We start from the raw sequence: 25346 nt of genomic DNA on the forward strand, positions 1-25346 counted from the left end.
GTAGCAGAGGAGTGTCCAGGAGTTACAGCAGGAGAGTAGCAGAACAGTGTCCAGGGGTTACAGCAGGAGAGTAGCAGAGGAGTGTTCAGGAGTTACAGCAGGAGAGTAGCAGAGGAGTGTCCAGGAGTTACAGCAGGAGAGTAGCAGAGGAGTGTCCAGGAGTTACAGCAGGAGAATAGCAGAGGAGTGTCCAGGAGTTACAGCAGGAGAGTAGCAGAGGGGTGTCCAGGAGTTACAGCAGGAGAGTAGCAGAGCAGTGTCCGGGAGTTACAGCAGGAGAGTAGCAGAGGAGTGTCCAGGAGTTACAGCAGGAGAGTAGCAGAGGAGTGTCCAGGAGTTACAGCAGGAGAGTAGCAGAGGAGTGTCCAGGAGTTACAGCAGGAGAGTAGCAGAGGAGTGTCCAGGAGTTACAGCAGGAGAGTAGCAGAGGAGTGTCCAGGAGTTACAGCAGGAGAGTAGCAGAGGAGTGTCCAGGAGTTACAGCAGGAGAGTAGCAGAGGAGTGTCCAGGAGTTACAGCAGGAGGGTAGCAGAGGAGTGTCCAGGAGTTACAGCAGGAGAGTAGCAGAGGAGTGTCCAGGAGTTACAGCAGGAGAGTAGCAGAGGAGTGTCCAGGAGTTACAGCAGGAGAGTAGCAGAGGAGTGTCCAGGAGTTACAGCAGGAGGGTAGCAGAGGAGTGTCCAGGAGTTACAGCAGGAGAGTAGCAGAGCAGTGTCCAGGAGTTACAGCAGGAGAGTTGCAGAGGGGTGTCCAGGAGTTACAGCAGGAGAGTTGCAGAGCAGTGTCCGGGAGTTACAGCAGGAGAGCAGCAGAGGAGTGTCCAGGAGTTACAGCAGGAGAGTAGCAGAGCAGTGTCCGGGAGTTACAGCAGGAGAGTAGCAGAGGAGTGTCCAGGAGTTACAGCAGGAGAGTAGCAGAGCAGTGTCCGGGAGTTACAGCAGGAGAGTAGCAGAGGAGTGTCCAGGAGTTACAGCAGGAGAGTAGCAGAGCAGTGTCCGGGAGTTACAGCAGGAGAGTAGCAGAGGAGTGTCCAGGAGTTACAGCAGGAGAGTAGCAGAGCAGTGTCCGGGAGTTACAGCAGGAGAGTAGCAGAGGAGTGTCCAGGAGTTACAGCAGGAGAGTAGCAGATGAGTGTCCAGGAGTTACAGCAGGAGAATAGCAGAGGAGTGTCCAGGAGTTACAGCAGGAGAGTAGCAGAGGAGTGTCCAGGAGTTACAGCAGGAGAGTAGCAGAGCAGTGTCCGGGAGTTACAGCAGGAGAGTAGCAGAGGAGTGTCCAGGAGTTACAGCAGGAGGGTAGCAGAGGAGTGTCCAGGAGTTACAGCAGGAGAGTAGCAGAGCAGTGTCCAGGAGTTACAGCAGGAGAGTAGCAGAACAGTGTCCAGGGGTTACAGCAGGAGAGTAGCAGAGGGGTGTCCAGGAGTTACAGCAGGAGACTAGCAGAAGAGTGTTCATGAATTACAGCAGGAGAGTAGCAGAGGGGTGTCCAGGAGTTACAGCAGGAGAGTAGCAGAACAGTGTCCAGGGGTTACAGCAGGAGAGTAGCAGAGGAGTGTCCAGGAGTTACAGCAGGAGAGTAGCAGAGGGGTGTCCAGGAGTTACAGCAGGAGACTAGCAGAAGAGTGTTCATGAATTACAGCAGGAGAGTAGCAGAGGGGTGTCCAGGAGTTACAGCAGGAGAGTAGCAGAGGTGTGTCCGGGAGTTACAGCAGGAGAGTAGCAGAGGGGGGTCCAGGAGTTACAGCAGGAGAGTAGCAGAGGGGTGTCCAGGGATTACAGCAGGAGAGTAGCAGAGGAGTATCCAGGAGTTACAGCAGGAGAGTAGCAGTGGAGTGTTCAGGAGTCACAGTAGGAGAATAGCAGAGGAGTGTCCAGGAGTTACAGCAGGAGAGTAGCAGTGGAGTGTCCAGGAGTTACAGCAGGAGAGTAGCAGAGGAGTGTCCAGGAGTTACAGCAGGAGAGTAGCAGAGGAGTGTCCAGGAGTTACAGCAGGAGAGTAGCAGAGGAGTGTCCAGGAGTTACAGCAGGAGAGTAGCAGTGGAGTGTCCAGGAGTTACAGCAGGAGAGTAGCAGAGGAGTGTCCAGGAGTTACAGCAGGAGAGTAGCAGAGGAGTATCCAGGAGTTACAGCAGGAGAGTAGCAGAGGGGGGTCCAGGGGTTACAGCAGGTGAGTAGCAGAGGGGTGTCCAGGAGTTACAGCAGGAGAGTAGCAGAGGGGGGTCCAGGAGTTACAGCAGGAGAGTAGCAGAGGGGGGTCCAGGAGTTACAGGAGGAGAGTAGCAGAGGAGTGTCCAGGAGTTACAGCAGGAGAGTAGCAGAGGGGTGTCCAGGGGTTACAGGAGGAGAGTAGCAGAGCAGTGTCCGGGAGTTACAGCAGGAGAGTAGCAGAGGAGTGTCCAGGAGTTACAGCAGGAGAGTAGCAGAGGAGTGTCCAGGAGTTACAGCAGGAGAGTAGCAGAGGAGTGTCCGGAAGTTACAGCAGGAGAGTAGCAGAGGAGTGTCCAGGAGTTACAGCAGGAGAGTAGCAGAGGAGTGTCCGGAAGTTACAGCAGGAGAGTAGCAGAGGGGGGTGCAGGAGTTACAGCAGGAGAGTAGCAGAGGAGTGTCCAGGAGTTACAGCAGGAGAGTAGCAGAGGAGTGTCCAGGAGTTACAGCAGGAGAGTAGCAGACGAGTGTCCAGGAGTTACAGCAGGAGAGTAGCAGAGGAGCGTCCAGGAGTTACAGCAGGAGAGTGGCAGAGGGGTGTCCAGGAGTTCCAGCAGGAGGGTAGCAGATGAGTGTCCAGGGGTTACAGCAGGAGAGTGGCAGAGGGGTGTGCAGGAGTTTCAGCAGGAGAGTAGCAGAGGAGTGTCCAGGAGTTCCAGCAGGAGGGTAGCAGATGAGTGTCCAGGAGTTCCAGCAGGAGGGTAGCAGATGAGTGTCCAGGAGTTCCAGCAGGAGGGTAGCAGATGAGTGTCCAGGGGTTACAGCAGGAGAGTAGCAGATGAGTGTCCAGGGGTTACAGCAGGAGAGTAGCAGAGGAGTGTCCAGGAGTTACAGCAGGAGAGTAGCAGAGGAGTGTCCAGGAGTTACAGCAGGAGAGTAGCAGAGGAGTGTCCAGGAGTTACAGCAGGAGAGTAGCAGAGGAGTGTCCAGGAGTTACAGCAGGAGAGTAGCAGAGGAGCGTCCAGGAGTTCCAGCAGGAGAGTGGCAGAGGGGTGTCCAGGAGTTCCAGCAGGAGGGTAGCAGATGAGTGTCCAGGGGTTACAGCAGGAGAGTGGCAGAGGGGTGTGCAGGAGTTCCAGCAGGAGAGTAGCAGAGGAGTGTCCAGGAGTTACAGCAGGAGAGTAGCAGATGAGTGTCCAGGGGCTACAGCAGGAGAGTAGCAGAGGAGTGTCCGGGAGTTACAGCAGGAGAATAGCAGAGGAGTGTCCAGGAGTTACAGCAGGAGAGTAGCAGAGGAGTGTCCAGGAGTTACAGCAGGAGAGTAGCAGTGGAGTATCCAGGAGTTACAGCAGGAGAGTAGCAGAGGAGTGTCCAGGAGTTACAGCAGGAGAGTAGCAGAGGAGTATCCAGGAGTTACAGCAGGAGAGTAGCAGTGGAGTGTTCAGGAGTTACAGCAGGAGAGTAGCAGAGGAGTGTCCAGGAATTACAGCAGGAGAGTAGCAGAGGGGTGTCCAGGAGTTACAGCGGGAGAGTAGCAGAGAGGGTTCCTGGAGTTACAGCAGGAGAGTAGCAGAGGGGGCTCCAGGAGTTACAGTGGGAGAATAGCAGAGGGGGTCCAGGAGTTGCAGCAGAGAGGGTTCCAGGAGTTACAGCAGGAGAGTAGCAGAGGGGGTCCAGGAGTTACAGCAGGAGAGTAGCAGAGGGGGGTCCAGGAGTTACAGCAGAAGAGCAGCAGAGAGGGTTCCAGGAGTTACAGCAGGAGAGTAGCAGAGGAATGACCAGGAGTTACAGCAGGAGAGTAGCAGAAGGGGGTCCAGGAGTTACAGCAGGAGAGTAGCAGAGGGGGGTCCAGGAGTTACAGCAGGAGTGCAGCAGTGAGGGTTCCAGGAGTTACAGCAGGAGAGTAGCAGAAGGGGGTCCAGGAGTTCCAGCAGGAGAGTAGCAGAGAGGGTTCCAGGAGTTACAGCAGGAGAGTAGCAGAAGGGGGTCCAAGAGTTACAGCAGTCGAGTAGCAGAGAGGGTTCCAGAAGTTACAGCAGGAGAGTAGCAGAGAGGGTTCCAGGAGTTACAGCAGGAGAGTAGCAGAGAGGGTTCCAGGAGTTACAGCAGGAGAGTAGCAGAGAGGGTTCCAGGAGTTACAGCAGGAGAGTAGCAGTGGGAGGTGAAGACTGCTTCATGATGTGAGATGTTGCGAACAAAACTGAACACTGTGTAGTCATTCGGTAACATCCCCACTTCTGACCTTATGATTGAAGGAAGGTCATTGATGAAGCAACTGAAGATGTTTGGGCCCAGGACACTACCCTGAGGAACTCCTGCAGTGATGTCTGGAGCTGAAATGATTGGCCTCCAAAAACGATAATCATCTTCTATTGTACTCGGTATGACTCCACCAGTGGAGAGTTTTCCCTTTTTCCCTTTGATTTCAATTTTAACTGGGGCTCCTTGATGCCATACTTGATCAAATTCTTCCTTTATGTCAAGGGCAGTCACTCTCATTCACCTTTGGAGTTCAGCTCTTTTGGCCATGTTTGGAACAAGGCTGTAATGAGGTCAAGAGCTGAGCAGCCCTGGCGGAACCCAAAATGCATCAGTGAGCAACAGGTCATTGGTAAGCAAATGCTGTTCGATCGCACTGACAACCAACGTTCCAATTTATTTCAAGTGCATAGGCCATTTCTTGAAGTGCGCGGCTCCTTTAAGTTTTTTTGTGCAACCGTACACAAATGGTAATTTAAAGGGGCCAATTTGTCCGCATCCTGCATGGCGACTTTCACGAAGGGGCCGTACTGGACCTGGTATTGGGGAATGAGCCCGGCCAGGTGGTCGAAGTTTCAGTGGGGGAGCACTTCGGGGACAGTGAACATAATTCCATAAGTTTTAAGGTACTTGTGGATAAGGATAAGAGTAGTCCTCGGGTGAAGGTGCTAAATTGGGGGAAGGCTAATTATAACAATGTTAGGCAGGAACTGAAGAATTTAGATTGGGGGCGGCTGTTTGAGGGTAAATCAACATCTGACATGTGGGAGTCTTTCAAACGTCAGTTGATTAGAATCCAGGACCAGCATATTCTTGTGAGGATGAAGGATAAGTTTGGCAAGTTTCGGGAACCTTGGATAACACGGGATATTGTGAACCTAGACAAAAAGAAAAAGAAAGCATTCGTAAGGGCTAGAAGGCTGGGAACAGACGAAGCCCTTGAGGAATATAAAGAAAGTAGGAAGGAACTTAAGCAAGGGGTCAAGAGGGCTAAAAGGGGTTATGAAAAGTCATTGGCAAACAGGATTAAGGAGAATCCCAAGGCTTTTTATATGCATATAAAGAGCAAGAGGGTAACCAGGGAAAGGGTTGGCCCACTCAAGGACAGAGGAGGGAATCTTTGTGTGGAGCCAGAGGAAATGGGCGAGGTTCTAAATGAATACTATGCATCAGTATTCACCAAAGAGAAGGACTTGGTGGATGATGAGTCCAGGGAAGGGAGTGTAGATAGTCTGGGTCATGTTGATATCAAAAAGGAGGAGGTGTTGGGCGTCTTGAAAAACATTAAGGTAGATAAGTCCCCAGGGCCTGATGGGATCTACCCCAGAATACTGAGGGAGGCAAGGGAGGAAATTGTTGGGGCCTTGACAGAAATCTTTGCATCCTCATTGGCTACAGGTGAGGTCCCAGATGACTGGAGAATAGCCAATGTTGTTCCTTTGTTTAAGAAGGGTAGCAAGGATAATCCAGGATATTACAGGCCGGTGAGCCTTACTTCAGTGGTTGGGAAATTATTAGAGAGGATTCTTCGGGACAGGATTTACTCCCATTTGGAAACAAACGAACTTATTAGCGAGAGACAGCATGGTTTTGTGAAGGGGAGGTCGTGTCTCACTAACTTGATTGAGTTTTTTGAGGAAGTTTCGAAGATGATTGATGAAGGAAGGGCAGTGGGTGGTATCTATATGGACTTCAGTAAAGCCTTTGACAAGGTTCCTCATGGCAGACTGGTACAAAAGGTGAAGTCACACGGGATCAGAGGTGAGCTGGCAAGATGGATACAGAACTGGCTTAGTCATAGAAGACAGAGGGTAGCAGTGGAAGGGTGCTTTTCTGAATGGAGGGCTGTGACTAGTGGTGTTCCGCAGGGATCAGTGCTGGGACCTCTGCTGTTTGCAGTATATATAAATGATTTGGAGGAAAATGTAGCTGGTCTGATTAGTAAGTTTGCGGACGACACAAATGTTGGTGGAGTTGCGGATAATGATGAGGATTGTCAGAGGATACAGTAGGATATAGATCGGTTGGAGACTTGGGCGGAGAAATGGCAGATGGAGTTTAATCCGGACAAATGTGAGGTAATGCATTTTGTTAGGTCTAATGCAGGTGGGAAGTATACAGTAAATGGCAGAACCTTTAGGAGTATTGACAGGCAGAGAGATCTGGGCGTACAGGTCCACAGATCACTGAAAGTGCCAACGCAGGTGGATAAGGCAGTCAAGAAGGCATACGGCATGCTTGCCTTCATCGGTCGGGGCACAGAGTATAAAAATTGGCAAGTCATGCTGCAACTGTACAGAACCTTAGTTAGGCCACACTTAGAATATTGCGTGCAATTCTGGTTGCCACACTACCAGAAGGACGTGGAGGTTTTGGAGAGGGTACAGAAGAGGTTTACCAGGATGTTGCCTGGTCTGGAGGGCATTAGCTATGAGGAGAGGTTGGAAAAGCTCTGATTGTTTTCACTGGAACGACGGAGGTGGAGGGGCGACATGATAGAGGTTTACAAAGTTATGAGCGGCATGGACAGAGTGGATAGTCAGAAGCTTTTTCCCAGGGTGGAAGAGTCAGTTACTAGGGGACATAGGTTTAAGGTGAGAGGGGCAATGTTTAGAGGGGATGTGCGAGGCAAGTTTTTTACACAAAGGGTGGTGAGTGCCTGGAACTTGCTGCCGGGGGAGGTGGTGGAAGCAGGTACGATAGCGAAATTTAAGAGGCATCTTGACAAATACATGAATAGGATGGGAATAGAGGGATACGGTCCCCGGAAGTGCAGAAGATTTTAGTTTAGACAGGCATCAAGATCGGCGCAGGCTTGGAGGGCCGAATGGCCTGTTCCTGTGCTGTACTGTTCTTTGTTCTCTGTTCTTTTTGTAATATCTCCAAGTTTGCAGATGACACAAAACTGGGTGGGAGGGTGAGTTGTGAGGAGGATACAGAGAGGCTTCATGGTGATTTGGATAAGTTGAGTGAGTGGGCAAATGCATGGCTGATGCTGTATAATGTGGATAAATGTGAGGTTATCCACTTTGGTAGCAAAAACAGGAAGGCAGATTATTATCTGAACAGCTATAAATTAAGAGAGGGGAACATGTAGCGAGACCTGGGTGTTCTCATACACCAGTCGCTGAAGGTAAGCATGCAGGTGCAACAGGTGGTAAAAAAGGCAAATGGTATGTTGGCCTTCATAGCGAGAGGATTCGAGTACAGGAGCAGGAGCAGGGATGTCTTGCTGCAGTTATACAAGGCCTTGGTGAGGCCACACCTGGAATATTGTGTGCAGTTTTGGTCTCCTTATCTGAGGAAGGATGTTCTCGCTATAGAGGGAGTGCAGTGAAGGTTCACCAGACTGATTCCTGGAATGGCGGGACTGACGTATTGAGTCGGTTAGGATTATATTTGCTGGAGTTCAGAAGACTGAAGCGGGGGGGGAGGGGTTATCTCATAGAAACCTATAAAATTCTAACAGGACTTGACAGGATAGATGCAGGAAAGATGTTCCTGATGGTGGGGGAGTCCAGAACCAGGGGTCATAGTGTAAAGATACGGGGTAAACCTTTCAGGACTGAGATGAGGAGAAATTTCTTCACCCAGAGAGTGGTGAGCCTGTGGAATTCGCTACCACAGAAAGCAGTTGATGCCAAAACATTGTATGTTTTCAAGAAGGAGTTAGGTATAGCTCTTGGGGAAAAAGGAATCAAAGGATATGGGGGGAAAACAGGAACAGGTTATTGAGTTGGATGATCAGCCATGATCATAATGAATGGCGGGGAGCAGGCTGGAAGGGCCGAATGGCCTACTTCTGCTCCTATTTTCTACGTTTCTATGTTTCTATCAGTTTACTGATGACTGAGTAGATTGATATGCTGGTAACTGGACAGATTGGATTTGTCCTGCTTTTTGTGGAGAGGACATACCTGGGCAATTTTCTACCATGTTGGGTAAATGTTGTACCTGTACTGGAACAATTTGGTTAGAGGTGCAGCTAGCACTGGAACACAAGTCATCAGCTGCGATGATGTCGGGAACCATAGCCTTTGCTGCATCCAGTGTGCTCTGCTCTTTCTTGATATCACATGGAATGTATCAAATTGACTGAAGACTGGCTTCTGAGATGGTGGGGACTTCAGGAGGATACCAAGATGGATCTTCCACTCGGTACTTCTGCCTGGAGATGATTGCAAATGCTTCAGCCTTACTTTTTGCACTGACATGCTGGGCTCCATCATGATTGAGGATGGGATGTTCCCATCCCATTTGTTATTTAATTATCCACCATCATTCCTGACTGGATGCGGCAGAACTGAGCAGCTTTGTTTGATTCGTTGGTTGTGCAATCACTTAGCTGTGTACACAGCATGCTGCTTCCATTGTTTGATGTGCATTTTGTCTTGTCTTGTTACTTCACCAGGTTAGCATCATATTTTTAGATATGCCGAATGCTACTCTTGGCCTGATCTTCTATGCTTCATTGAACCAGGGTTGGTTCTATGACTGTTAATGGTGATTGAGCGATTTGCTGGGCCATGAGGTTACAGATTTTGGTGAAATACAATTTTGCTGCTGCTGATAGGCCACAGTTTCTCATGGATGCCCAATTTTGATTTGCTAGATCTGTTCTGAATCTATCCTATTTGGAAATGTGGTAGTGCCAAACAACACGATGGAGGGTGTCTTCAATGTGTAGATGAGACTTTGTCGCCACAGGGACCAAGTAATGGTCATTCCTACCAATATTGGCATGGACAGATTTATCTGGGATAGGTAGTTTGCTGAGGACTAGGTCTTTGTTTTGGTTCTCTCATCACCTGCTGCAGGCTCAGTCTGGCAGCTATGTCCTTCAGGACTTGGCCAGTTCGTTCACTAGCGGTACTCACAAGCCACTCTTGGTTATGAATATTGAAGTTCTTCACCCAGAGTACATTCTGTGCCCTTGCTACTCTCAATGTTTCTTCCAAGTGCTGTCTATAGTCATCAGTTGAGGGTGGGTGATAAGCAGCAGGAGCTTTCGTTGTCCATGTTTGTTGTGATGCCATGAGGCTTCATAGTGCCTGGTGTTATGGGCTGGGTGTGTCATGTCCAGTGCCTCGGTCAGTACCAGGTGTCAATCTGGTTTTCTTATTATTGTTTTCATAGTGGCGTAGTGCAACTGAGTGGCTTGCAAAGCCATTTCAGACAGCAGTTAAGAGTTAAACACATTATCTAGAGTCACATATAGACCATACCAGAGAAGATTAGCAGATTTCCTTCCCTGTAGAACATTTGTGAACCGAATGGGTTTTTATGATAATCTGGTAGTTTCATGGTCACCGTTACTGAAGCTTTTTTATTCCAGATTCAATTTTTTTATTCATTCATGGGATGTGGGTGTTGCTGGCTATGCCAGCATTTATTGCCCATCCCTATTGCTCTTGAGAAGGTGGTGGTGAGCTGCCTTCTTGAAACACTGCAGTCCATTTAGGGTAGGTACACCCACAGTGCTGTTAGGAAGGGAGTTCCAGGAATTTGACCCAGCGACTGTGAAGGAACGGTGATATAGTTCCAAGTCAGGATGGTGTGTGACTTGGAGGGGAACTTACAGGTGGTGGTGTTCCCATGCATCTGCTGCCCTTGTCCTTTTAGTTGGTAGAGGTCGTGGGTTTGGAAGGTGCTGTCTAAGGAGCCTTGGTACATTGCTGCAGTGCATCTTGTAGATGGTACACACTGCTGCTACTGTGCGTCGGTGGTGGAGGGAGTGAATGTTTGTGGACGGGGTGCCAATCAAGCGGGCTGCTTTGTCCTGGGATGGTGTCGAGCTTCTAGAGTGTTGTTGGAGCTGCACCCATCCAGGCAAGTGGAGAGGATTCCATCACACTCCTGACTTGTGCCTTGTAGATGGTGGACAGGCACTGGGGAGTCAGGAGGTGAGTTACTCGCCTCAGGATTCCTAGCCTCTGACCTGCTCTTGCAGCCATGGTATTTATATAGCTACTCCAGTTCAGTTACTGGTCAATGATAACACCCAGGATGTTGGCGCGAATGTTACTTGCCACTTATCAGCCAAAGCCTGAATATTGTCCAGCTCTTGCTGCATTTGTACACAAACTACTTTAGTATCTGAGGAGTTGCAAATGATGCTGAACATTGTGCAATCAAATTTATTAACTGAATTTAAATTTCTCAACTGCCATTGTGACACTTGAACTCATGGCTGGTGTTTGATGAATCCTGCGGTGTTCCCTACAGTGGGACTGGAAGTTGGCTTAACGTCCACTTCTGCCATTTTCCCCGTATCCCACACAATTCTATATTTAAATGAACGGTGGCACCCCAACCACAAACGTTCACTCCCTCCACCACCCAGCAACGGGCCTGGCAAAAACAGGAAGGCAGATTATTATCTGAATGGCTATAAACTGAGAGAGGGGAATATGCAGCGAGACCTGGGTGTTCTCGTACACCATTCGCTGAAGGTAAGCATGCAGGTGCAACAGGCAGTAAAAAAGGCAAATGGTATGTTGACCTTCGTAGCGAGAGGATTCGGGTATAGGAGCAAGGATGTCTTGCTGCAATTATACAGGGCCTTGGTGAGACCACACCTGGAATATTGTGTGGAGTTTTGGTCTCTTTATCTGAGGAAGGATGTTCTTGCTATAGAGGGAGTGCAGAGAAGGTTTACCAGACTGATTCCTGGGATGGTGGGACTGACGTATGTGGAGAGATTGAGTCGGTTAGGATTATATTCGCTGGAGTTCAGAAGAGTGAGGGGGGGATCTCATCGAAACCTATAAAATTCTAACAGGACTTGACAGGGTAGATGCAGGAAAGATGTTCCCGATGGTGGGGGAGTCCAGAACCAGGGCTCATAGTCTAAGGATACGGGATAAACCTTTCAGGACTGAGATGAGGAGAAATTTCTTCACCCAGAGAGTGGTGAGCCTGTGGAATTTGCTACCACAGAAAGCAATTGAGGCCAAAACATTGTATGTTTTCAAGAAGGAGTTAGATATAGCTCTTGGGTCTAAAGGGATCAAAGGGTATGGGGCGAACGTGGGAACAGGTTACTGAATTGGATGATCAGCCATGATCATAATGAATGGTGGAGCAGGCTCGAAGGACCGAATGGCCTACTCCTGCTCCTATTTTCTATGTTTCTATGTGGGATCGTACAGCGGGGATGGCCTTTCAGATTGGTAGCAGGTCAGAAGATTGGACAGAATGTAAAAAGCAGCAAAGAATGACTAAAAGATTGATGAGGGAAAAATTAGAGTATGACAGAAAGCTAGCAAGAAATATAATGACCCCAGATAGGAAGAGTTTCTATTGATATTTTAAAAAAGAAAAGAGTTAACAAAGTGAGCGTTGGTCCTATAGAAAGTGAGTCTGGGGAATTAATAATGGATAAGAAGGAGACGGCAGATGAATTGAACAGATATTTTGCATCGGTCTTCACTATTGAGGATACAAGTAACATCCCAGTATTAGCTGTAAGTCAGGAAATGGGAGGGAAGAACTCAAGAAAATTACAATCACCAGGGAACTGGTACTGAACAAATTGTTGGAGCTGTGGGCTGACAAGTCCCCGGGTCCTGATGGACTTCATCCTAGGGTCTTAAAAGAAGTGGCTAGTGAGATACTTGATGTATTGGTTTTAATTTTCCAAACTTCCCTTGATTCAGGCAAGGTCCCATTATTTGGAAAATAGCCAATGTAATGGCTTTATTCAAAAAAGGAGGTAGATAGAAAGCAGGAAACTGCAGGCCAGTCAGCTTAACATCTGTCTTAGTGAAAATGTTTGAAGCTATTATTAAAGATGTTATAACTATTAGAACATTACAGCGCAGTACAGGCCCTTCGGCCCTCGATGTTGCGCCGACCTGTGAAACCATCTGACCTACACTATTCCATTTTCATCCATATGTTTATCCAATGACCACTTAAATGCCCTTAAAGTTGGCGAGTCTACTACTGTTGCAGGCAGGGCGTCCCACGCCCCTACTACTCTCTGCGTAAAGAAACTACCTCTGACATCTGTCCTATATCTTTCACCCCTCAACTTAAAGCTATGTCCCCTCGTGTTTGCCATCATCATCCGAGGAAAAAGACTCTCACTATCCACCCTATCTAACCCTCTGATTATCTTGTATGTCTCTATTAAGTCACCTCTCCTCCTCCTTCTCTCTAACGAAAACAACCCCAAGTCCCTCAGCCTTTCCTCGTAAGACCTTCCCTCCATACCAGGCAACATCCTAGTAAATCTCCTCTGCACCCTTTCCAAAGCTTCCACATCCTTCCTATAATGCGGTGACCAGAACTGCACGCAATACTCAAGGTGCGGCCTCACCAGAGTTCTGTACAGCTGCATCATGACCTCGTGGCTCCGAAACTCGATCCCCCTACTAATAAAAGCTAACACACCATATGCCTTCTTAACAGCCCTATTAACCTGGGTAGCAACTTTCAGGGATTTATGTACCTGGACACCAAGATCTCTCTGCTCATCTACACTACCAAGAATCTTCCCATTAGCCCAGTACTCTGCATTGCTGTTACTCCTTCCAAAGTGAATCACCTCACACTTCTCCGCATTAAACTCCATTTGCCATCTCTCAGCCCAGCTCTGCAGCCTATCTATGTCCCTCTGTACCCTACAACACCCCTCGACACTATCCACAACTCCACCGACCTTCGTGTCATCCGCAAATTTACTAACCCACCCTTCTACACCCTCATCCAGGTCATTTATAAAAATGACAAACAGCAGTGGCCCCAAAACAGAACCTTGCGGTACACCACTAGTAACTAAACTCCAGGATGAACATTTGCCATCAACCACCACCCTCTGTCTTCTTTCAGCTAGCCAATTTCTGATCCAAAGCTCTAAATCACCTTCAACCCCATACTTCCGTATTTTCTGCAATAGCCTACCGTGGGGAACCTTATCAAACGCCTTACTGAAATCCATATACACCACATCCATGGCTTTACCCTCATCCACCTGTTTGGTCACCTTCTCGAAAAACTCAATAAGGTTTGTGAGGCACGACCTACCTTTCACAAAACCGTGCTGACTATCGCAAATGAACTTATTCTTTTCAAGATGATTATAAATCCTATCTCTTATAACCTTTTCCAACATTTTACCCACAACCGAAGTAAGGCTCACAGTTCTATAATTACCAGGGCTGTCTCTACTCCCCTTCTTGAACAAGGGGACAACATTTGCTATCCTCCAGTCTTCCGGCACTACTCCTGTCGACAATGACGACATAAAGATCAACAACAACGGCTCTGCAATCTCCTCCCTAGCTTCCCAGAGAATCCTAGGATAAATCCCATCTGGCCCAGGGGACTTATCTATTTTCACACTTTCCAAAATTGCTAACACCTCCTCCTTGTGAATCTCAATCCCATCTAGCCTAGTAGGCTGTATCTCAGTAATCTCCTCGACAACATTTTCTTTCTCTACTGTAAATACTGACGAAAAATATTCATTTAACGCTTCCCCTATCTCCTCTTATTCCACACACAACTTCCCACTACTATCCTTGATTGGCCCTATTCTAACTCTAGTCATTCTTTTATTCCTGATATACCTATAGAAAGCCTTAGGGTTTTCTTTGATCCTATCCGCCAATGACTTCTCGTGTCCTCTCCTTGCTCTTCTGAGCCCTCCCTTTAGATCCTTCCTGGCTAGCTTGTAACTCTCAAGCGCCCTAACTGAGCCTTCACGTCTCATCCTAACATAAGCCGCCTTCTTCCTCTTGACAAGCGCTTCAACGTCTTTCGTAAACCACGGCTCCCTCGCTCGACAACTTCCTCCCTGCCTGACAGGTACATACTTATCAAGGACACGCATTAGCTGCTCCTTGAATAAGCTCCACATTTCGTTTGTGCCCATCCCCTGCAGTTTCCTTCCCCATCCTACACATCCTAAATCTTGCCTAATCGCGTCATAATTTCCTTTCCCCCAGCTATAATTCTTGCCCTGCGGTATATACCTGTCCCTGCCCATCGCTAAGGTAAACCTAAAAAAATTGTGATCACTATCGCCAAAGTGCTCACCTACATCTAAATCTAACACCTGGCCGGGTTCATTACCCAGTACCAAATCCAATGTGGCATTGCCCCTGGTTGGCCTGTCAACATACTGTGTCAGAAAACCCTCCTGCACACACTGGACAAAAACAGACCCATCTAAAGTACTCGAACTATAGTATTTCCAGTCAATATTTGGAAAGTTAAAGTCCCCCATAACCACTACCCTGTTACTCTCGCTCCTGTCGAGAATCATCTTCGCTATCCTTTCCTCTACTTCTCTGGAACTATTCGGAGGTCTATAGAAAACTCCCAACAGGGTGACCTCTCCTCTCCTGTTTCTAACCTCGGCCCATACTACCTCAGTAGACGAGTCCTCAAACGTCCTTTCTGCCGCTGTAATACTTTCCTTGATTAACAATGCCACACCCCCCCCTCTTTTACCCTCTTCTCTGTTCTTACTGAAACATCTAAATCCCGGAACCTGCAACATCCATTCCTGCCCCTGCTCTACCCATGTCTCCGAAATGGCCACAACATCAGGATTCCAGGTACCAACCCATGCTGCAAGCTCACCCACCTTATTCCGGATGCTCCTGGCGTTGAAGTAGACACACTTTAAACCAAGTTCTTGCTTGCCAGTGCCCTCTTGCGTCCCTGTAACCTTATCCCCTACCTCACTACTCTCAACAGCCTGTACACTGGAACTACAATTTAGGTTCCCATTCCCCTGCTGATTTAGTTTAAACCCCCCCGAAGAGCACTAACAAATCTCCCCCCCAGGATATTGGTACCCCTCTGGTTCAGGTGAAGACCATCCTGTTTGTAGAGGTCCCATCTACCCCAGAAAGAGCCCCAATTATCCAGGAAACCAAAACCCTCCCTCCTACACCATCCCTGCAGCCACGTGTTCAACTCCTCTCTCTCCCTATTCCTCTCTTCGCTAGCACGTGGCACGGGCAACAACCCAGAGATAACAACTCTGTTTGTTCTCGCTCTAAGCTTCCACCCTAGCTCCCTGAATTTCTGCCTTAAATCCCCATCTCTCTTCCTACCTATGTCGTTGGTGCCTATGTGGACCACAGGGCACTTCGAAAAATTCAAGGTAATCAGGCAGAGACAACATGGTTTTGTGAAAGGGAAATCATGTTTAACTAATTTTTTGGTATTCTTTGAAGAAGCAGCATGTGCTGTGGATAAAGGAGAATGTACTGTAGTTAGATTTCCAGAAGACAATTGATAAATGCCACATCAAAGGTTATTGCAGTAAATAAAAGCTCATGGTATAGGGGGTAACATGGATAGAAGATTGGTTTGCTAACAGGAAACAGAGAGTAGGCATAAATGGTTCATTTTGTGGTTGGCAAGATGTAACGAGTGGTGTACCACAGGGATCAGTGCTGGGGCCTCAACATTTTACAATTTTATAAATGACTTGGATGAAGGGACTGAAGGTATTGTTGCTAAATTTGCTGATGACACAAAGATAGGTAGGAAAATAACTTGTGAAGAGAACATAAGTAGGCTACAAAGGGATATAGATAGGTTAAGTGAGTGGGCAAAGACCTGGCAAATGGAGTATAATGTGGGCAATTGTCCACTTTGGCAGAAAGAATAAAAAAGAAGCATATTATCTAAATGGTGAGAGATTGCAGAGCTCTGAGATGCAGAGGGATCTGGGTTTCCTAGTGTATGAATTGCAAAAGGTTAGTATGCTGGTTCAGAACGTAATTAGGAAAACTAATAGAATGTTATTGTTTATCACAAGGAGAATTGAATACAAAAGTCAGGCGGTTATGCTTCAGCTATACAGAGCATTGGTGAGACCACATCTGGAGTACTGTGTACAGTTCTGGTCTCCTTATTTAAGGAAGGATGTTAATGCATTAGAGTCAGTACAGAGAAGGTTTACGAAATTTAATACCTGGAATGGGCAGGTTGTCTTATGAGGAAAGGTTTGACAGGCAAGGCTTGTATCTGCTAGTGTTTAGAAGAGTAAGAGGCGACTTGATTGAAACATATAAGATCCTGACGGGTCTTGACAGGGTGGATGTGGAAAGGATGTTTCCTCTTGTTGGAGAATCTAGAACTGGGAGTCACTGTTTAAAAATAAGGGGTCGCCCATTTAAGACAGAAATGAGGAGAAATTTTTTCTCTGAGGGTTGTGAGTCTTTGGAATTCTCTTCCTCAAAAGGTGGTGGAAACAGAGTCTATGAATATTTTTAAGGCAGAGGTAGATAGATTCTTGATTAGGAAGGGGGTGAAAGGTTATCGGGGGGTAGGTGGGAATGTGGAGTTGAGGTTGCAATCAGATCAGCCATGATCTTACTGAATGGCGGAGCAGACTGGAGTGGCTGAGTGGTCTACTCCTGCTCCTAATTCAGATGGTCGTATGTAACCCACTGCCACTGGGTCAAGCACCATGACTGCCTTGGCTATAAAGCATTCTGTGTTTCCAGCTTCAGGAAGCAGCAGCCTTTGTGTTCTGTTCCTTCAGAGTTACCAAAATTAAATCTTTAACTGATGTAGAAATGATTTTTCCTTCCATAATTTGTCAAAACCAGCACCAACCCCCCATTATTTTTTTTCCCCTGCAGCAAAAGCAAAGCAAATGTCAGTGAGCAGACAGCTTCCTGCCCCACAGGTCAGTGATGCCTCCCTGTAGGTTCTCCTCCAGGCAGTCAGGGAAAGGCAGGAGGTCCTCTTCCCTGCAGATGGAATCAGAAGACCCTCCCGTTTGATCAAATCAGCCTGGACGGAGGTAGCACAGGAGGTCTCGGACCGCGGGGTGACGTGCAGAACCTGGGTTCAGTGTTGGAAACATATCAATGACTTTCTCAGTTCGGGAGGATCTTGGTAAAGCTGCTCCACTGTTTTCCTCCCTAGTTCCGTGACTTTAAGACAGAAGGGAGACAAGGAATGCAGTGGAATGCGTGAGCAACTTTGGTGCCATACCCTATATGATTGTGTGCCAAGATGACGATTGGCATTGTTGATGTGCTTGGATGTGTCATGCGAAAGCCACTCTGGAATGAGTGATGTTGATGCACGTATGCAATGGTTGTGATGCATTTTTGACATGTCATTAAATGTGCATTGTCCCCTGCAGGATAAACACACCCGTAACCCACATGAGTGTGCTGAAACAGGTGGAGCTGTCCCAGGCATCCAGGTGCTGACACTGGCTGAGGAGGAGGTGTCAGAAATTGTGGGAGAGCAGGGAGGCAGGGCGATCACAGATGGCGAGCCAGGGTCCTCAAGGCATAAGGATGAAGCTACATCTCCACTTTTGCAGCCATGTGTGTACACCAAAGGAAAGTGTGAACCCATGTGCATCAGGTGCTTAATGTGCCTTTGTTTGTGTCTCCACTGCAGGTGCCTGCACTCGTGTTGCAGAACACTGTGAGACCCAAGACGTCTCCTCTGGGAGGAAAAAGAAGCCAGTTCCCCAGTGGGTACACTGTCACCTGCCTCTTCTTCCACCTCTGCCAGTGCAGCTGCATCCACATCGTCCTTGCGGGGAGCAGCTTAAGATTAGAATCAGGATCATAAGCTGGTGGTTATGACACAGAAACATCCCAGCAGCTTAGGGAGCATGTGTCAGCCGGGTCTCCTGACAATCAGAAGACAGCTGAGGACCAGGCCCCTGCTCAGCCTCACACTCACGATGATCCTCTGTTTGATGCTACGAGAAGTCTGCTGGACGTGCGGCAAAGCCGTGTGCAAAATATGTCAGAGGTGCCTGAGGTCATGAGTGGTTTTGTGCGTGCCATGGAGGAGTCCATGCAAGCCATGACGTTGGCCATGTCCCAGGCGTATGAGCATATGGCTTCCTCAGTTAAGATTTTGGTAAACTCCATGGTGAGTCTGGTTGAGCACTCGAGCCATACATGATCTGACCTGCACTCCATCACTGTTACTGTGAGCTCCATGCAGCAGAGTCTAAGCAAGAGGGGGACAAGGAACCTGGACCTCCCTACGAGTGCTCCTTCCCCTCAGGGAGACAGGCAGGTGCCATCATGCACTCAGGTGGAGGAGGAGCGCATGCCAGCTTCCCTGGGGCAATCCTCTCAGGACACCCCCAGGGTAAGCAGCATCTCCTCCTAACACCAACATTGACCCCCCCCTTACCTCCAGCAGGCGAGTACATGGGGGTTACTCAATCACCATTGCTGCAGACCTCCAGTAGGATGGAGTCACCAAGACCCTGTTCCTCCAGAGGACGCCTGGCACGGTCATCCACAGCAACAGGGCAGTGCACTGAGCAGACTGACTCCACCTCAGCTGCTAAAGTCAGGGTTGCACCTTGATGTAGTGGTAGAAATCGTAAGAAAAAACAGTTCTGAGCACAAAGGCGGCATGGGTGCTGTAAATATTGTGCACATTTAGTTTAATACTTGATACACTCTCATAAATCATTTGCTTGATTTCATTTGAAAAGAAAAATGTTTATTGGAGGCATATGGCAGGAATGCATTGATGCTTGCAATGCATTTCAGAAAGTGTCCATGTCCATTTTTCATTTTGATGTCAGTCTTCAGTCCTCAATGATGACTGTTTCTCGTTTGCATATTTTTCAATTGTAAAACTTCCAATATGCCTTCCATTCATGGTTCTGCGGTCATACCTTTATTTTCCTTGCATTGTTCTATTCTCCATTGTAGCTCAGAGAAAATTAGATCTGCCAGTCATATCAAAGTGCAGCAACTTTGCAGCTTCCTATGTGTGCGGGGTCATACCTTGATGCAGTACAATATTTTCAATGGAGAGGCAGGTCGCTTTTAATGAAGTGGATAGCATACAGGCTGTTTGGCACATCTCACTGCAGGTTCATGTGCTGTTGTCAGAAGAGCATTTCTTTTTGAATAAAGCAATGTTTAAGGCCTCAGGCGTATGTGAACATATTTGGATTAGTTTTCTCCTTCCAACTTTCCTTTTGAAGTAGTTTATTGTTGGCTGAATTGTGCAAATTTTAGGATTCCCCCGATGTCCCTTGCATGTGGAATTAATGCAGGCTGGTGGGATTAGTATAGATAGGCATTATGGTCGGCATGGACGCAGTGGGCCGAAGGGCCTGTTTCTATGCTGTATGACTCTATGACTGTATGTCCAAGGTCCTTATATCTATATCGGCATTATTTGCATTGTCCTTCTCTTCGCACTCTTCATAGTCATCCTCATCTGACGAGGACTGGTGTTCCTCCTGTTCCTCCTCCTGCAGAAAATTAGCACATCTCATTGGCAGGTTGTGTAGTGCACAGCAAACAACAATTATTTGTGAGACCCTCGCTGGCATGTACCGAAGAACCCCTCCAGATTAGTCAAGGCAGCAGAAGTACATTTTCAATATGCCAATGGTGTATGTTCAGTGATGACTCTGGTGGATGTGTGACATTGCATCTCTCTTCAGTTGTGCTTTAGGGATGCTGCACTGGTGTCAACCAACCACCATGTACAAATGGGGTAACCCTTGTCACCCACGATTCAGCCATCCACTGCAGTTTGTTCATCAAAAACTCCTGGCAGCTGTAATCTCCTCAAAATGTATGAGATGTGATCGCTCCCTGGGAAACTTGCGCAAGCCTGCATTATTATTCTCCTGTAGTTGCAAACTAGTTGTACGTTCAAAGATTGAAAACCTTTGCGATTCACAAATACAGCAGGCCAGTCTCAGGGAGCTCTGATGGCCAGATGTGTGCAGTCGATCACCCCTTTCGCTCTAGGGAACCCAGAGATGGCGGCGAGGGCCAGAGACTTTACTGTCAGCCTGTCCTTGTCTACAGGTAAATAGATGAACTTGTTGGCATGACAAAATAGGGCATTGGTCACTTATGGGTCACAGACTGTGATGTGCCACATATATCGCCCGTTAACCACTAGAAGGCACCGTTAGCCAAAAAGTTGATGGTAGCAGTCACCTTGATGATATAGGAATCCCACCAAACCCGAGGAGTTGCAGGTCATGCTGCAGGATCCTACAAATTTCTGTGATCATTTCCTTCGGCATCTCTGGCATTGCCTCTCTGACATTTGAAGGTGATTTGTCCTTGACCTGAGGATGCGATGACCTGCCAGTGCCTGTCTTTGAAAATATTATTCCTGGATGATGTCATTCGCAGCAACCTCACCTTTTTGTTCTGCCTGTCGCTGGCATTCGGACATCTTGAACTGAGGGAAAGGAGCCATCCTTAGGCACTCCTTCTGTTCTTCAAGGGAATGAGCAGTTCTGTTTTCTGTGCTTTGAAATTGCAGTCAGGTTGAGTACCCACCCACCATCATTTGTCTCCTCTCAGTCGCCTTGCAATCCTTCAGTGATCACCTGGTTTTCATTATCTTTCAAGAAAATTTAAGGTAAGTCTTCCCACCTTGCAATCTCCTCCAGCCTGCACCCATCACCCTTGACCCATGCAATGTATCCTTAACCCCTCTTTCTGTTACCATTGAGCCTCCCCGCCCCCCCCCATTACCTTGTACAGTGTCACAATCAATTTATTCATGCTATCTCTCCCCCGGTTCCAAGTCCTGGTACCATCGAAATGCCCATTCTAACCCTTGATCCTCCTGAAATCCACCTGAATATTATTGACGAGGCCTGTTCCCGTTCCTATGATGCCATCGAGTACACAATCCAAAGTCTCGACCTTCCTCGCCTAAAGAATCCATTTGCCCCCATTGACTGTGACCATTCCCTCTGCCGGCCAATACCCTAATTTGCCCCACAGCACCCTGACGTTGACAGCACTTATTCCTCCCTTTAGGTCCCTCATGACCATCTGTTGACTGTAATACTCAAATCAACCCACCACCCCTACAGCCGCTCACATCAGCAGCAATAACAACCACTACACAGTGGTATATATCAATGATTTAGACTTGAATGTCAGGGACATGATTAAGAAGTTTGCAGATGATACAAAAATTGGCCTTGTGATTGATCGTGAGGAAGAAAGCAGTAGACTGCAGGAAAATGATCAGTGATTGGTCAGATGAGCAGAAAAGTGGCAAATGGAATTCAATCCAGAGAATTGTGAGGTAATGGATTTGATGTGGGCAAACAAGGTAAGGGAATATCCAATAAATGGTAGAATACTGAGAAGTGTAGAGGAACAGAGGCACCTTCACATACATGCCCATATATTCCTGAAGGTAACAGGACAGGTAGATAAGATGGTGAAGAAAGCAGATGGATACTGCCCTTTATTAGCTGAGGCATAGAATATAAGAGGTGAGAGGTTATGCTAAAACTATATAAAACGCGAATTAGGCCACAGCTCAAGTACTGCATGAAGTTCTATTCACTACATTATAAGAAGGATATGATCACCTTAAAGAGGGTATAGAGAAGGTTTACCAAGGTGTTGCCAGAATTGATAGTTTTAGCTATGGTGAAAGATTGGATAGGTGGAGGTTGTTTCCTTTGGAACAGAGGAGGCTAAGGGGAGAATTAATTGTGTATAAAATTATAAGGGATGTACGTAGAGTGAACAGGAAGGACCTATTACCTTAGCAGAGAGGTCAACAAGCAGAAAGCTTCTAATGTAATTGTTAGAAAGATTAGAGGGGAGTTAAGGAAAGACTTTCTACACAGAGAGTGATGGGGATCTGGAATTCTCTGCCTGTAAGAGTGGTAGAGGCAGGAACCTTTATTGTATTTACAAAGTCCTTGGATATGCACTTGAAGTGTCATAACTTACAAGGCTTTGGACCAGGAGCTGGGAGCTGGGATTCGGCTGGATAACTCTTTTCCGGCTGGCATAGACAGAATAGGCCGAATGGCCTCCTTCTGTGTTGTAAATTTCTATGATTCTATGATAAGAGGGAGGAGAAAGGGGAGAATAGATCTCAGCAGAAGGCTATCTCTGCCCAGGGTGTTCAGAACTTAGGGCCTAGGCAGCTGAAGGCTGGCCACCAGCGGTGGAGTGATTACAATCGAGAATATGCAAGAGGCCAGAATTGGAGGAGTGCAGAGATCTCAGAGGGTTTTAGGGCTGGAGGAGATTACATAATAGGGAGGGGTGAGACCATGAAAGGATTTGATCACATGGGTGAGAATTTTAAATTGGCAGCATTGCTGGACTGGGAGCCAATGTAGGCCAGTGAGCACAGAGGTGATGGGTGAAGGAGATTTGGTATGAGTTCGGATATGGGCAGCAGAGTTTTGGATGAATTCAAGTTTATGTAGGGTGAGAAGTGGGAGACTAGCCAGGAGAGCAGAGCATTAGAATTGTCAAGTCTAGAGGTAACAAAAGATGAGGATTCTGGCAGCAGATGAAGTGAGATGTGACTGAGTCGGGCAATGTTACAAAGGTTGAAGTAGGCAGCTTGGTGATGGAGAGCATGTGTGGTCGTTAGCACACCTCGGTGTCAAATACCTCAAGGAAAAGACCATCAGCATCATCGTTGGCCTCTGCAACAAACTCCAGTGTTCTATTTGATTTTAGTTGAGGTGCCAAGCCATATTTTCTCCATCACAAAGACCGACTAATTCCACCTCCGTTACATCCCTGTTTTTATCCTCCCGAATGGAACCATGCCTTTATCTTCTCCAGACACAATTATTCCAATAATAAAAACAGAAAGTGCTGGAAATGCTCAGCAGGTCTGGTAACATCTATGGAGGGAGTAACTTGAGTTAACATTTCAGATCGATGACCTTTCATCAGATTTCCAGCATCCACAGTATTTTGCAATTATTCATATGTTGTCCTTATCCTTTGCTCTTATAAACTTCAGCTCGTTCCAGATGCTGCTTTCAATCCTATTCTTTATCAATTTCCACTCACCCATTACCCTGTCTTTACTGACCGATATTGGCTCCTAGTCCCTCAACACCTCAAATTTTAAATTCTTTTCATCCTGTTCAAATCCAAATTCACTTACATCCTCCAGCCCTACATTCCCATCCCCAAATATTCAATTGCCCTGACTGGTCTCTTGTGCATCCCACTCCTTTGCCCCAACACTGGCAGCTGTGCCTTTGCTCACACACTCTGGAATTCTCTCCCTAAATCCATTTGCCTTTCCCCTACCCTGTTCTGCTATGTTCTCCTTAAAACCCACCTTTTTTGATCAAGCCTCCTAATATTTCCATTGGATCTATGTCCAGTCTTTTAAAATTGCACCTCTATGAAATGTCCTCACATCTTGTTCTAAGTTAACGGCACTATATAAATGCAAATAGTAATCTCGGTAGTATGATGCACTGTTCAGCTTGTTCAGAATTGGGAGTTAGTGAAATATCGACCTGAATTCAGTCCCATCTAACACTTCAATGGCATTAGATTGAATCAAATTTATGCATTAACAGATTAAAGTTCCAAGCTGTATAAAGTCTTTTCTCTTTTTTCATAAAGCAAATCGGTTGTGATGAGTATCTGGGGTCGGACAAACTGATGGATAAATGTGGAATTTGTGGAGGAGACAACACTGCTTGCAAGGTCATTTCTGGAGTCTTCAAACGCAGCCTGCCATCTGTTGGATATCATAAAATAGTGGAGATTCCAAAAGGAGCCACTAAAATTAATGTGACGGAGATGTCCAAAAGCAGAAATTATCTGGGTAAGTGCTCTCAACAGAGTAAAGACAGAACTCGAGTAACAATCTCACAAGATACCATCACACATTGTGCTCAAAGGAGTTAGCTGGTGGGTAATCTCTAACTGAAATTAGTATTTTAGTTCCAGCCCACCCTTTTTAAGTTGATCACCTGTCATATTGCTCATGGTGAATTGAAGGTATAGTTTGTCATTTACCAGTCTTCAAAGTTCCCTTGGAGCCTCTATGGTGCTCTTGTCTACTCCTTTGTCTCTTACCTGTTGCTCTTATGTGTTTTTTCTTTCTGCTTCAGTTGCATTATTTCACTTGGCCATTCCTCTGAGGTCATTTTTGTATTTTTACAGCTCCTTACACCTATAGGGTTTGGAATTCCCAGCAGTTACCCTTCAGTGCTGACTCACAGCAGTTTGCTGGATCAGCAAAAAGGCACAAGCACCCCTTCAGACACTTCTCTGCTGCCTGTTCCCACACGGCAAAAAACTATGTGGTCCAACTGCCAAGCCCCCCCTTTTGGTCCACCAATGGTCCAATCAAGGGTCTTTAAGGGTCCAGACTGCTTACTTCCATTCTCTTAGCATACTTGCTGTCGTCACTGTATTGAAGCACGAATATGCTGGGTCTCATTCATGTAAAAGGCTTAGGGAATCTCCACACATATGTCACCATTTGCCTTGTGATGGAGAGGAAGTTTCATCTCTTATAAATGGTGGATACCCAGTGCATCGAGTGGTTCTGATGGTCAGTTGTCAGAGTTATGATGAGGGGACCATTTGTACTAGCAAAGGATTTTGGCCTTATTATTTTTAAACTCATATAGAATTATAGGCTAATATTCACGGGAGACAGGAAGGGAGTGGAACAGCCCATTATCAGGCAAAGAACCCATCAAGGCCGGGAATGTGGAGGCACTGTCGATCCTACCGACGGACTCATATTTTAATAAATCACTGTACTCTTGTCCAGCGCGAAGCCAGATTGAAGGCCTGGGCATCAGGTAGGAGCAGAAATTAGTGACACATAGCCACAGCCATGGACCTATGGGAACAGTCAGTCAGACGGGAAGTTTCAGGCTGCAATAAGAAAGGAGTGGAAGGTGTTAGATCTGGGCTGCAATCAGGGCTGGGGAAGCCGTAGTCATGTTTGACAAATGTATTAATGACGTAACTAGTAGAGTAGATAAAGGGCAACTAGTAGATGTAGTATACTTGGTTTCCAGAAGGCATTCAATAAGGCCCCACACAAAACCGTAATATGCAAGATAAGAGTTCATGGAGTTGCGGGTAATATATTAGCATGGATGGAAGATTGGTTAATGGACAGGAAGGAGCAAGTAGGGATAAACGGGGCATTTTCAAGTTGGCAGGCTGTAAT

General features: G+C 47.1%; 1 protein-coding gene across 1 annotated transcript in view; it reads left to right on the forward strand.

The window, feature by feature from the left end:
* The window catches only part of LOC137350551 (thrombospondin type-1 domain-containing protein 4-like), a 471004-nt gene that overhangs the window by 187098 nt on the left and 258560 nt on the right, over positions 1 to 25346 (forward strand). Inside the window, exon 10 of the mRNA XM_068015210.1 lies at positions 23774 to 23978. Within this exon, the coding sequence (XP_067871311.1) occupies positions 23774 to 23978 (205 nt within the window). The remainder of the gene's footprint in view (positions 1 to 23773; positions 23979 to 25346) is intronic.

Source organism: Heterodontus francisci, chromosome 35, assembly GCF_036365525.1.
Source record: "Heterodontus francisci isolate sHetFra1 chromosome 35, sHetFra1.hap1, whole genome shotgun sequence".
NCBI lineage: Eukaryota > Metazoa > Chordata > Chondrichthyes > Heterodontiformes > Heterodontidae > Heterodontus > Heterodontus francisci.